The sequence below is a fragment of the Nuphar pumila genome, chromosome 7, assembly GCF_984573655.1.
Source record: "Nuphar pumila chromosome 7, dmNupPumi1.hap1.1, whole genome shotgun sequence".
NCBI classification, from domain to species: Eukaryota; Viridiplantae; Streptophyta; class Magnoliopsida; order Nymphaeales; family Nymphaeaceae; genus Nuphar; species Nuphar pumila.
In genome coordinates this window covers 5,715,848-5,729,046 of record NC_143255.1, presented here as the reverse complement: position 1 = coordinate 5,729,046, position 13,199 = coordinate 5,715,848, and the positions used below count along the sequence as shown (strand labels likewise).

Sequence of the window (13,199 nt, the reverse complement as noted above, 5' to 3'; positions counted from 1 at the left end):
AGTTTTTTAATAACCTTAGAACACATATAAGCATGATTTTATCACTATGAAATTGTTTTACTGCTTTAGAACACATATATGCATGATTGAATCACTAGGAAATTTTTTACTGCCTTAGAACACATATATACATGATTGAATCACTATGAAAGTTTTTTGACAACCTTAGAACATATATAAGCATGATTTCATCACTATAAAAGTTTTTTAATTGTCTTATAACACATATATGTATGATTGCGATACATAACACATTTATTTGACAACCTTATAAATATTATATGTATGCGTGAATCACTGTAACATTTTTTTGACAACCTTAGAATACATATCTGCATGATTGAATCACTATGATTTTTTTTGTCAGTCTTAAAACACATATCTAAATTCTGTTATTGTCCTTCACTTTATTGCTAGTCTATGTGTCATTCAACCATTTACTTTGATTGCATTAGACTAGGTGCATTGCATATAATTTATTTCATTATATTTTGTTTATCAATACTAACATTTTGGTTCTCTTGTAGGATGTTGGAGATGATCAGCATAGATGAGCTGATGGAGGCATGGATGGTGGGACAGATCGAGATAATGAAGAGGATGATGCCTCGAATCTTGGTGAGGATTAGATTCATCTGTTTAATTTGTTTCACGTACTTGTAACTAATTAGAACTTGGCAAGGACTATACTGTAACTTATAACCTGTGTTAAATTTGTTTTACCTGCTTTGTATATGTATTTTTTATGTGTACTTTATTTTTTATACACAGGTTATATAAATTCTATAATTAGAAATTTTTTCGATATTCATATTTCATTTTTTTTATTTTTTTAAAATTTACAATGGATTAGCGACAGATATTATCCATCGCTAATATCCATCCCCAATTTAAATTGATCGATGTTTTGCGATGAAATTTAATCCATCGCTCAATTGGTAACGGACATTAGCCACAGATATATATTCGTCGTTAAATTTTAGCGACAGATTAATGATGAAATACATTCCTTCGTTAAACCAAATCAATCATTATTTAGCGACGGATTAGCGACAGACATTATTCGTCGCTCATTAGCGATGGATTGACGACAGATAAATTTTATCACATTTTAGCGATCAAGATTATGCGACAACCGTTTTTCATCGTTAATTCATCGTTAAACACGTTAGCGACAAATTAACGATGGATAACGTCCATCGCTAATCTGCATTTTTCTTGTAGTGATGACATGGACCGAGGCAGGGACAGGGGACAAGGTTTCCACCTTCGTCCCGTCTCAAAATCCTGCCCTCCATCCCCATTTTATGTCCTCCATCCTCGGTCTAAATGGGGTGCTGTCCCATTTTCCCTCGGTCCATTGCTATTCTTAAAGAAGGATTAGGGACGAGACGGGGTAGGGTGACGATCAGGATGGGGATGGGGCAAGGCAAGGCAGGGGAAAGCGTAAGTTCATCCTTGCACTGGTTTTGATTTTAAGCTTCATCCCCGCCTCCATCCCTATTTCATGTCCTTTATCCCCAATCCAAACGGGGCGCGGCAGGGGGAGGCCCCATTTTCCCGTCCACTGCCATCCCTAGATTCATACTGGATAATACTGCCAGACACTCATGGGTTTTATTGGAGTGCATTAAGCCCAGTTGGATTCGCACTCCATCTTGGTCGTGGCCAATGAAAATCTGGTTTTTCTTTAGCTACCTTAGCCAAAAAAGACTCCAACCTACTTGAATGGTAGATAAAAGCTGTCGCAAAACACGTGAACACAAGGATGCGCGATGCAGGTTTGACACTAAAGTTTGATTTTTTTTGGAAAAGAAGACAGGAAATTTTTTAAGTTTTAATTAATAAAAACTATTTTTTAGTTTTTTAATATTATAAAACACATTACACATATTAAAATATTATTAAATTATTACTATTGTCCACGTGTCTGCACATAACTGATCGTGCCACTAAGAATACACCACCAAAATAACGTGTCCCTATGACATAGAACGACGAGTGCGACGAGGATAGATCCCAAGTTTGGTAGTACATTTTAATTGAAAAAACAAGGAGAAAAAAAGACCATATAGAGATTTGCTTACCAATGTAAACTTATTATTTATTTTTAAAAGTTTTGAGTTTAACTTGTCGTTAATTTATTAAATATGGACAATAGCTACAATGTAAGTAGCTGGCTTTTTATGAAAACACATCTTCCCATTAATCAATACTTGATATTATTAGCTCTTGCCAATTAATGGTCCTTTCCCACTTTGTAATCCTTCTTGATTAAGCTGACTTGGTGTGGTGCAAACATTGTGGTTCTATCATATGAGGAAGATGGTGGATGGGACCAAAATTGGCGCTTGCTAGGGCACTTTGCTTGGACATGGACCCATAAATGGTCCATTGAATGCCAAAGTGGGTTCAAGGTCTTCCTTGTCTATTGAAAAAGAAAAGAAAGTGAGGGAGGACCACAATGATAAACCAATAAAATGATAATTGGGGGCAACTTATTTCTCGTGAGAAATTGAAAATGCTTGTATTTCTCATATTTTTGTTTGACAAAATATCGGCACACTAGACATAATTAAATCATTTTAGAAAATGTGCAAAAAATAAACATTGAAATATGCAAGCCAAACATATAGTGTCTTTTTTTTTTAAATATGGACGATAAAAATTCTAAATATCACAATACAAATTTAATCTTTTAAAACAATTTAAATATCACGATATTTTAAAAATAACAAGATATTTTAACTGTTTATAATTGCTGGCAAAATATTAATGTTTTTTTTAGTATTTTCAAAATATCGCCGTATTTGTCACCATGGGCCGCAGCAGGATCACGTGAAAATGGGCGATGCCCCTTTTCTAAAGCGTTGACCGTTGGGCAGGGCCATGACAATTTGGTGAACCAAAGGCCTCTTTTCAATAATTTTTCTCCCCAAGGAAGGTGGGAAGGGAATGAGGGTTGCCCAGCCCTTATAAAATGCTCTAACACCACACCAGGATCGTGCTCGTTACCTCTTCAGGTGCTGGAGGATTTCAGGTAAGCAGAAACAAAGACTACCCACATCATATTTTTTGGTAGAAAAAATGTTCCTTTCTTTTCATGTGAGACGCTTGATTTTCTTTTTGCCATTTTTTTTATTCACTTGTTTGCACGAATCAGCTTTCGTGTATATCCTTTGTTACATGTATGCATTATAAACGAAGAGTTGATTAACTCTTTGTTTTCTTTCAAAAAAACACTTTGTTTCTTTCTTTTTGTGTATTTGGGAGTTAATATTGGAGTATACAATATTGGGTTTTGTAGATTATATGGGAATTCTGTTTCATTGAATTGGTGTGGCGATGGTGATGGTGGTATAAACGAGCTGATATGTACTGGAGTGTTAGAAATGTATGTTAATTATTTCTGTCTAAAGGTATCGGTGGAAATCAGTTGGAAGGACTTTAGAACTTAGAATGATGATTGTGGGTTTAGTTTGGTTAAGAAAGGTGCCCACTAAAGGAAGTGCACACAAGATCGTGGTAAAGTTACCCTCTAAAAGAAGTGCAAATATATTGAATATTTAGTAACCCTTCACAAGAACCCTCAAAGAACCTCTCTTGAAATTCACACCTTGGAACCACCCTCTATACCTCTTTATATAGAGGTCTCACACTAAGTTTCCAAAACAAAGAGGGAAACCTTCTGTGAGGTTTTCTTGGTAACATAGAAGGACTTTATTTGGGTTTTCCTTAGTAATATAGGACTTTAAGTGGTCCCATGTCTTATGTGGCAAGACAAAGCCACGTCACCCCGATGGTCTATCTCAAAGTCTCAAACATTAGTTCCCTGATTTGGAAGTTGAGACTTGCTTGACTAGCTGTTGTACTTACCTAGAAGTCCGCTATCAGCTTCGTGGTTATTTCCCATAATATTTATATGTTGTTCCTCATAAGAAATGGTGATGCACTCTTGTTTTGTGTAACATGCCAAAGAGAAAAACTCTGAACCATCTAAGACCAAACACCTTTTGTTGATGGGCGCATTATGTTTATGCATAACAACAATGGCAATCAGATAAGGCAGCAACTGGAAGCCTGCAGAACTTTTCTTCACTGTATGTGTGTGCATATCAATGTAGTTTGTTTGTTTACAACTGGTTGATTGAAGCTACGGTGGGAGAAAGGATATCAGAAGACGATGCTGTTGCACACCTTAAGCATTGCACCTAACTAGTGTTCAAACTTGTACATGCTTTTCAAAAACACTTGTAACAAGTCTGTGATATTTGGAAAATGGTGCACTTAAAAAGTTCTTTTTTTTTTTCAAAGGGGAAATTATCCTCCCATGTTCATAATATAGTATAAAAATTATATGGATTATCTTCTTTTTGAAAATTCTCAATATAAACATAGTTTTTACATATTTTTCTATGTTGTTGATGAATTTGCATTTCTTTTATTATTGTTTCTTGAGAAGGACACTGTTTTTTTCTGAGATTTTCCCAAGATTTATAGAAAACCTATGATATCACATGGAATAACCTTGCTGAGATATTGTCGTGACCAATATCGGTGATTTTGTTTCTAGCATTTGCCATGCAAGGAAAAATCAATCTTTTGAAGAAAATGCAATTATGAAGGCTGTTCTTAAAGAATTTCTAGAAAGAAAAAGATCTATATGTCCAATGTCTCATGGTATGTCTCAGGGACATGCCCCTCAAGGGACGAACATGACACAGATCTGGACATGGGACACAGTGCAATTCGTGCAGGACATGGTCAACATTGTGTCTGACATGTTGACACGATACATGATACGACATGTAGGCACGGTGTCCAACAAGTCCGACACGTTTGACATGGTGTCCGACATATCCAACACAGTGAAAATATGCTTATAAATATATATACTTTAAAATTTTAATATTATATATATATATATATATTAAAATATATAATTTATATACAACAACAACAACTACGCCTTCATCCCAAAACAATTGAGGTCGGCGATATGAACCGACAAAGAAAATCATTCTGGGTCTTCCACATGAATCCTTCTCCTCCAATCATTTCTATCCACTGCCATGTCCTCGGTGAGGTTCAAAGCATTTATATCCTTTCCTATCATCTCCATCCAAGTCTTCCTAGGCCTACCCCGACCTCTTTTAACTAATATATTTCCCCATTTCTCCATCCTTCTAACTGGAGCATCATTAGGCCTTCGCCGAATATGTCCAAACCACCATAAACGATTCTCTCTCATCTTATTTTCAATGGGTGCAACACCTACCTTTTTACGTATCTCCTCGTTCCGAATCTTATAATTTATATAAATATCTATAATATATGTACAACTGTGTCCCTGGATCCTAACTTTTGAAAGTTTTCGTATCGTACCAAACGAATCCGCATCGTATCCCATACCCGCATCCACATCCAGATGACATAGGTCTCATGTCCATTTAGCAGAGCTGTAGTTCCTAATTTAATTCTTGCTTAACATTAATATTATCAGTTTAAATTATGCACATAAAAAACTTACCATATTGGGATATTGTGAAATACATTTGAACATTGAGATGTATTGGTGATGCGGCATGCATGCATATATCTTTAGCTGTTCACTTTTTTTTTTGTGAATTGATAAGCTGGGGTTAGGCAGACCCCGACCAGGCTGTTCACTTTTATATATGCCCTATATGCATGAGATATATGCAAACTGTCTTTTTCAATCTGCTTCCATGTTCTTCAAGATTCGACTTATGTATTGATATATAATTGGTGTGACATTTAATTATGCCAAAGGTTTTTGTTTTTTGTTGTTTGATTTTATTGTCATAGCATCACCTAGTTTAGACTTTAGAATGTACTCTTGTATAGGTAACATAAGCACTTATATTTTTAATGAATTTTGTGACAATTAGTGATACCAAAGATTTGATTAATTCAGACTCCTCACACAAGTTATTAGGTCGAACAGTGTTGTTTCTTGAATTGGCTTAGAGTTGCATCGAGTCAATTGGTGTGTATGAGTTGGCACTAATTTGGGACTAGTTGCTTTAATGAGTCCCTGTCACCTAATTCTTGATCTGAAACCCCATGATACTGCTGCTGAAGTCAGTTACAGTATCTTTTGCATAGCAGAAACTTAAAAAGTTTGAAAATGAATAAGGTTTTTGACTCTACCTGCCAGATTTAGTGGGAGACTGGCATTGCAATTGGTTTAGTGATGTCTGGCCTGCGTTAAGTTATTTTTCTCCAGGGATCTTCAACTGATAGCTTAGACTTCTACTGTCATCCTGTAGCTGATTGTCCTACAAAGAAGTGTATCCAGATTGTGTCTTTATCTGGATTGGGCAGATGGGTCTGAAATAGGCTTGATGACATTGATTCTGTTTTAGATTCTCTCTAATGGTCATGTATGCTTGACTATGAGTTACAAAAAGTTGGTAAATTTTGTATGATTGTTTCAGATTACATTGAATAAATACTAGTCTAATGTAAAAGTTATTTTCAACTTTTCTGTGATTATAATAAATGAGCTGATAATCATGTTGCTGTTAGGTATCTATTGTTATGGTCTTTCTAATGATCCTGCTGTATTCTCTAAATCTAACTTCATATTCATCGACTGAAATTGCTTCTTCTATTTTGTGTCTGTTGTGAAGTCTTATTTCTTTTGACTTATCCAATTTCTGTGCATAAAAATAACAGAGAATCTTATTCTTGCATGTCTTATAGTGTCTTCAATAATTACTTAAGAGTTGATAGATACTGCTAATGACAGATTATATATTGCTGGGAAAAATGACCTCTGGAGCTGAAGCTGAAAATGTTGTTCCTACCGATGATGTGCTTGAATGGGCCCAGAAAGACAGACACCGCTTCTTGCATGCTGTTTATCGTGTTGGAGACTTGGATAGAACCATAAAGTATGCTCTCTTTTATTAATGATATGTAGATTTCTTGCATCAAGTTTTTAAAATAAAATGTTGATCTGTTCTCTTACCTGACCTAAGAATCCTAACATCTGCTCAGATTCTATACTGAATGCTTTGGGATGAAGCTGTTGAGGAAAAGGGATATTCCAGAGGAAAAATACTCAAATGCTTTTCTTGGGTTTGGACCTGAAGAGTCGACTTTCGTTGTAGAGTTGACCTATAGTATGCCCCATGCTCCTCATAAAATCCTATTCTCTATACGCTTTACCTGTGTAACTTCATGGAGGCACAGTTTTTCATGAACTGATCATTTAGCAGTTACTATATGCTGCTGCAAGTCATGACATTTTTTGTTGTGGAACCATTTTCCATATGCACTTGCTGATTGAAAGCTTCTCATATATTTTGTTGATTCACAGATTATGGAGTTGATAAATATGACATAGGAACCAGCTTTGGGCATTTTGCAATTGCAACTGAAGATGTATGTATCACTTTACAAATTGAGCATTTTACCTAATTGCTGATATGCTGTGGTGTCCCTGTTTCTCATGATGGAGTCACCTGGGGTTCCAGGTGTACAAACTGGTTGAAGACATCCGTGCAAAAGGTGGCAAGATCAAACGTGAGGCAGGTCCTGTTAAAGGAGGAACTACAGTAATAGCATTTGTGGAGGATCCAGATGGCTATGTTTTTGAGCTCATTCAGAGGGGACCCACACCTGAGCCGTTATGTCAAGTTATGCTTCGTGTGGGAGATCTGGAACGATCTATCAAGTTCTATGAAAAGGTAATGCTACCTCTTGTTTATCTTGAACCACTGTGTTCAAAATTTCAAATATTTTGTTCGGAAGTGAATGATAGAGAAGAGAGGTTCATGATTGCATACATTAGAGTCAGGGTCTAGGATGTAAACTTTTGCAGGAATAGGATATATACAATGGACATATCCAGAATGAAGCCTATGCGTGAACATATGTGCATAACCATGTTTGTACCACACAGCTAGATTTGATGTGTCCAAATTTATCTCAATTTTCATTATGTGGTTAAGGAGCTTTTCTTAACCTTCCTATCTTTGATAAAACTAGGCCACAAAATGAATATATTTATGAAGCTAGCTGTGCCTATCTGACACTATTTCATAATAGTGGATTAGACATAGGGAAAGAGATGAGGATCTGTCTCTAATCCTGGGTGGGTGTCACCTTGAGAGACAACTCTCACCCTCTTGGTCTCTGTCTCTCTCTCTCCCGCCCTTCGTCCTCATTGCGCATGGATCCCAAGGATTCTGATCTGCTGGAGACTGGAACCCTAACAATATGTATGGAATTAGAACTCATTCACTTGAAAAGTAAACAGTGGCCAGTGGTTATTGAAGAAAATAAACAAAAGAAGGCATGATTTATAGGAGAAGAGGTATACATGTGGCATGAACAATGAATATCAATATCATGCATACAGGTGACATGAGTGATGAATATCAAAATCATGTTGGAGGCCCCTCTTTGTTTCCTTTTCCTTTTGCTGTCAAGATTTTTATTGACATCAAGACAAAAGCCTGCCCCTCTAGAATCATGACCTGACTCTCAGGTGATTGGAGAAGGGAAGGAAGTCCTCTCTATATGACATGCCTAGCAGTCTAAAAAACCTTTTCCGTTGGATCAGAATATTTGATGAACACACAAATATGGAACAGTTTGATTTTGATCTGGAATCAGCCTGGCCCAAGGTACCTTACATGTTTATTTGACAGGAAAAATTGTAATTTGTTTGGTGTGGACATGGATCTTAGTTGGACCTTGATCCAGATCTTGGTAACTCTATATGAAGGTTGGGCGAGGTCTGGTTCAGGGTCCTCAAAGGTTGGGGAAAGAACTATATTGGTATGCTGTGACTAAGAATAATATACATGACTGAGTCTTGAGATTCTGAAAGTCTTCATGAGAAAAGCAATGCTTTTCTGCTTTTTGGTTTACGTGGAGGGGATGTGGCTTTCAATGAAGCGGTTATAAGGATAAATAAATGGTGTAGTAAAACAAAAATTGATCCAAGGAACATTGAATGAAGAAAATAACATGGATTTTAAGAGAATATGAGTATTATTTGATCTCATTTTTTGTTTTATGTTCCTTTACTTTAAAGGAGAATAGAACCACATAATTTAGGTGAGATGAGATTCAAAAATAAAGTTGTGAGATATGGCTGTCACTCCAATATGAACTAAATAATCTCCAGGAAGCATTGAGAGGGATTTTGCAATGTCAACCAAGATGAACCAAATATTCTTTTTGTAATGAATCTCATAAATATTACATTAATGGCTTTTCATGCATAAAATGCTATCTTCAATGCTTAATCATTTGCTATGCACAACGACGTTGTGTTATGGTGGTTTTAGTGTGGCAATGATAAAGTAGTGCACACTGTGGCTTGTGATACTCATGTCAAAATATTACATTGATGACTTTTCATGAATGACCTTATTGTCACTGTAGAAATTACCTACCTACTTTCTAGGGTTTGGCGTTCAAGCCAAAAAAAGGTTAACATTATTGCATTCGTAAATGCCACTTTGAAGGCCTTGTCATCATATAATGTCCAATGAAGGCCTGAATGTTGCTATGATCACATAAGTATGGAATTGGTAAATGAGCACATTGGCGACATATCTTTGAATTATGATATATTTGTAGTTTTGTCCCTTTCTAGAAAACACCTATGATGCAGGGCAGGACCCGATTGGACCCATCGTGCCACCCGATCCGCCACAAAGGGCAGATGACCGACTTCACGTGTATCCCCCTTGCAGGTACGGAGCCGCGACGCAGGGAGGTACCCCTGCGCACCTACTCCAGGCGTGGTGGAGTTCGCACGTCACAGAGCCAACAGCAGATGGAAGTTGACCCGGATCGCGGTTCGGGTCCAAGCCTGGACCCACGACCCAGGTCCAGTAATAGCCTTTAAAAGGCCCTCTCCTAGGGTTGCGTAGGGGGAGATTGTTAAAAGTTTCAGCCGACATTTCTGTTTGCCTTTTGCTTATGCTTTGTTACTTGCACTCTGTTTTCATTTCATTCCTTTGCTATTGGTTGTTTTCCCTTGATTATTGAGACTTGTTGAGAATAATAAAAAGTTTGAGCCACGCCGATTCACAGTGGGCATCTTTCTTCACTCCTCCTCCGACGTGCACTGCATCAACCTATATGTTAAATACTCAGATTTTGCTGTTGTCCTATGCTAATTGCTGCTATGTTCTTCAGGCATGTGGAATGCAGATGGTCAAGAAAGTCGAGGTGCCTGAGTACAAGGTAAATTTATGTGCTTATATTTGATATTGGCCTTAAATACTAACATGCTTGCGCTGGCTGAGGAATGCATGACTAACAATTTTTTTTAACGATCAGTATACTATAGCTATGATGGGCTATGCTGAGGAAGAGAAGACGACAGTTCTGGAGCTGACATACAATTATGGGGTTACTGACTACACCAAAGGCAATGCATATGCACAGGTCAAGATATGATATATTTTACATCTTTCAATCGAGCATTTATTTATTTTGTTGACATATTCAATATTATAAGCACTTGGTTTTACGTTTGAACTAGGTTGCTCTCAGTACTGAAGACGTTTATAAGAGTGCTGAGGTTGTTCGTCGGGTTACACAAGAGCTCGGTGGAAAAATAACCCGGGAACCGGGTCCTATTCCAGAAATCAATACTAAAATCACCTCTTTCCTTGATCCTGATGGCTGGAAAGTGGTAAGGCTTCCTATTTATCTATTTCTTCATTATAATCATATTATTATACTCCGACCTCTTCTGATTGTAATTTATAAATGCTTATTTTGTTGTAAGTATGCGTAAATATGCAGTCCGTTAATAAGGGAAGAATATGAGAATACTGTATGCTTCTATCAACAAAAATAATGCTAGAGAAGATGTTTTAAAATGCATTAATTTCAAAAGATTCACTGTTTGAAATGAATCTTTGTCTCGTCAGAACTTGGGAATTCTTTAGTCTTTATAGAGATAGGGTCACTTCTTTAGGATTGGAATATGTTTGTCATGTCTTCTGAGTGTCTACTTGGTTTCCAATTTAAATGCCTTTTTAGTTTACAACCCAAGGATCGTGTAATCTCTAGGCTATTGACAGATTTACAAGGATATCCTCAATTGCTTTTGGCTTGTTAATTCATTTTAGTGACTGCCAGTTACTGTATTTCCTTACAGTAGTTCTTGGGGGTTAGGTTTTCCCTCATGCATATTATAGATAAAGCGTGACAAATTGATGTGTGTTTTGTGGTAGAGACAGAACCCTGTGTGTACACATTCGCCTTTGCATAGTAAATGTGGCTCCATGTTGTGGATGCATAAACTGGATAAACATTTTCTTATACACTGTAATTAATGCCATCAGATTTGACATTGCTGGCTGATAGCTAGCTTGATGGAGAACTTGGAAAGAGTACTAGCTGTATATTTGAGTGCTCATTTTAGGACCTGCCTTCCATTTTTAGGAGGATTAAGTGCTTCCATCTGAGGCACTTCGTAGTCTATATATGATCATCTTATAAAGGTGGCACAGAGGTGGTTTTATGTAGTTTTGGTGGTTAGATCACACACACTACACACACATGCCCATGCCCATGTGTACATGCTTGCATGCAGACAATAACACACTTATAGATGCTATATGACAAAGTTACTTTTTCTTGTAATTTCAATTTTGTAGTAGAAAGCAGCTATTTGCTAGAGTCGGTATTGTTGTTTTTACATGCTTATGTTTCAATGCCGTTGTGATTTGTGAGACCATTGTTCAATCATCATTGTATCGTGCAACAATGATCTGTGTAATAAATTATTATTAACGAATTTTATGTTTAACTAATTTGCGCTCTGTGGTTTTATACTACAATGTTATTCTTGTCCATCTTCTCTTAATGCAAAAAAACAGTATTTTCTTAGGCATTTTATATGATTTCTTTTTTGGTTTATTATCACCACAAAAATTTTACCTATGATTTTCTTGTAATAATGTATTTAGGTTTTGGTGGACCATTCTGATTTCCTTAAGGAGCTTCACAAAGAAGAGTGATTATATGGACATCTATTTCTCTCTGCTTGTTTCTGCATGTTAGCCTGGTGAATCCTATCTACAATAAGGGTGCTGCTATCATGATAAGCAACCGTACTAGTTCCTCCTACTTTGGTCTCATTATGTACGAGTAAATATGTTAGTTGCTAGTACTGGAGTTTTTACATCAGTGCATTATGTAATTTAGTTGCTAGTATTGGAGTTCATATATAGTGCATTCTCTAATTTGGTTGACTGTCTTTGTGTTTCATGTACTTTTAACCTATCCTCTACTGTGTGTGCGTGCGCTCGTAGAAATCTTAGGTCTGTCAATGGGTTTGAGTATCCAACCTATCAAGGTGCGACCAGACTTTCCCAAATAATGAGTAATCAGGTTCATATCATCTTAGGTCGAGAAAATAGAAATCCAAACCCAACTCAATTTAGGGGGTATTTAAAATAATTTTGTTACATAAAAATATGTAAAAATACACTTGGTTCAGCTGGGTAAAGTGGGAGATCCGGCAAAAATTATAAACAAAAGTTGCCCCATAGGGTTGGGTCAACCCGACTAACATTCGGGTCAGCATTTTTTTTATGCCCATACCTGGATTCCCAGATTTGGGCCTGACTCATTGATAACTTGATTGATCTCATGAATCTATCTATATAGTCTTATTTGACCAAGCAAGAAAGCATTATGGCATTCCGAGGAAATCCTCCAAGGACGAGCCTCAAAACAAAAGCAATCCATGGTGCTGGTATTTACATTTTCTTAAAGGTTACCCATTATCCCTTTTTTCTTTATGATTTCGTGTGTTTGAATCATAATCACAACTCTCATTCATGAAAAATAGCCATGAGGGAAGTGTCACAATATTTTGACAGTGTTTTTCTTAGAAAAAATTTGGGAAAATATTGGTCCATATAAATATATAAAACATGTACAAGTAAGCATGAAAACATAAAGAATATAAAAACTAGGCAAAAAGTGCTTTTATCATGCTAATATTGGGTTAAAACATGATATATTTGAAATAGGCGATTTTGAAAATTTTGCATTTCTTTGGTTATATTATTGTCTTCTGAAATTATCATGAAGTTTTCAAAATATTGGGACATTTGTGACTATTATTTTGATCATTTCTCTATATTAATGGAACTAAAGCATTGGGGTAGCCACAACTTAGATCA

General features: G+C 36.4%; 1 protein-coding gene across 1 annotated transcript; it reads left to right on the top strand.

Moving 5' to 3' along the window:
• The first annotated feature begins 2,937 nt into the window (after positions 1-2,937).
• Positions 2,938-12,261, top strand: LOC149830976 (lactoylglutathione lyase GLX1-like). The gene is made up of 9 exons (XM_090013579.1): positions 2,938-3,040; positions 6,776-6,920; positions 7,027-7,151; positions 7,349-7,413; positions 7,506-7,718; positions 10,189-10,236; positions 10,333-10,440; positions 10,538-10,690; positions 11,976-12,261. Exons 2-9 carry the CDS (start codon positions 6,796-6,798, stop codon positions 12,024-12,026), a joined length of 888 nt encoding a protein of 295 aa, XP_089869705.1. The 5' UTR covers positions 2,938-3,040; positions 6,776-6,795; the 3' UTR covers positions 12,027-12,261.
• The last annotated feature ends 938 nt before the right edge of the window (positions 12,262-13,199 follow it).

Excerpts from the sequence above, each read along its gene's own strand:
- LOC149830976 (XM_090013579.1), top strand. The coding sequence starts at position 6,796 with ATGACCTCTGGAGCTGAAGCTGAAAATGTTGTTCCTACCGATGATGTG. Across the intron at positions 10,237-10,332 it reads TCGAGGTGCCTGAGTACAAG|TATACTATAGCTATGATGGG; the intron begins GTAAATTTATGT and ends TTTAACGATCAG. Across the intron at positions 10,691-11,975 it reads ATCCTGATGGCTGGAAAGTG|GTTTTGGTGGACCATTCTGA; the intron begins GTAAGGCTTCCT and ends TAATGTATTTAG.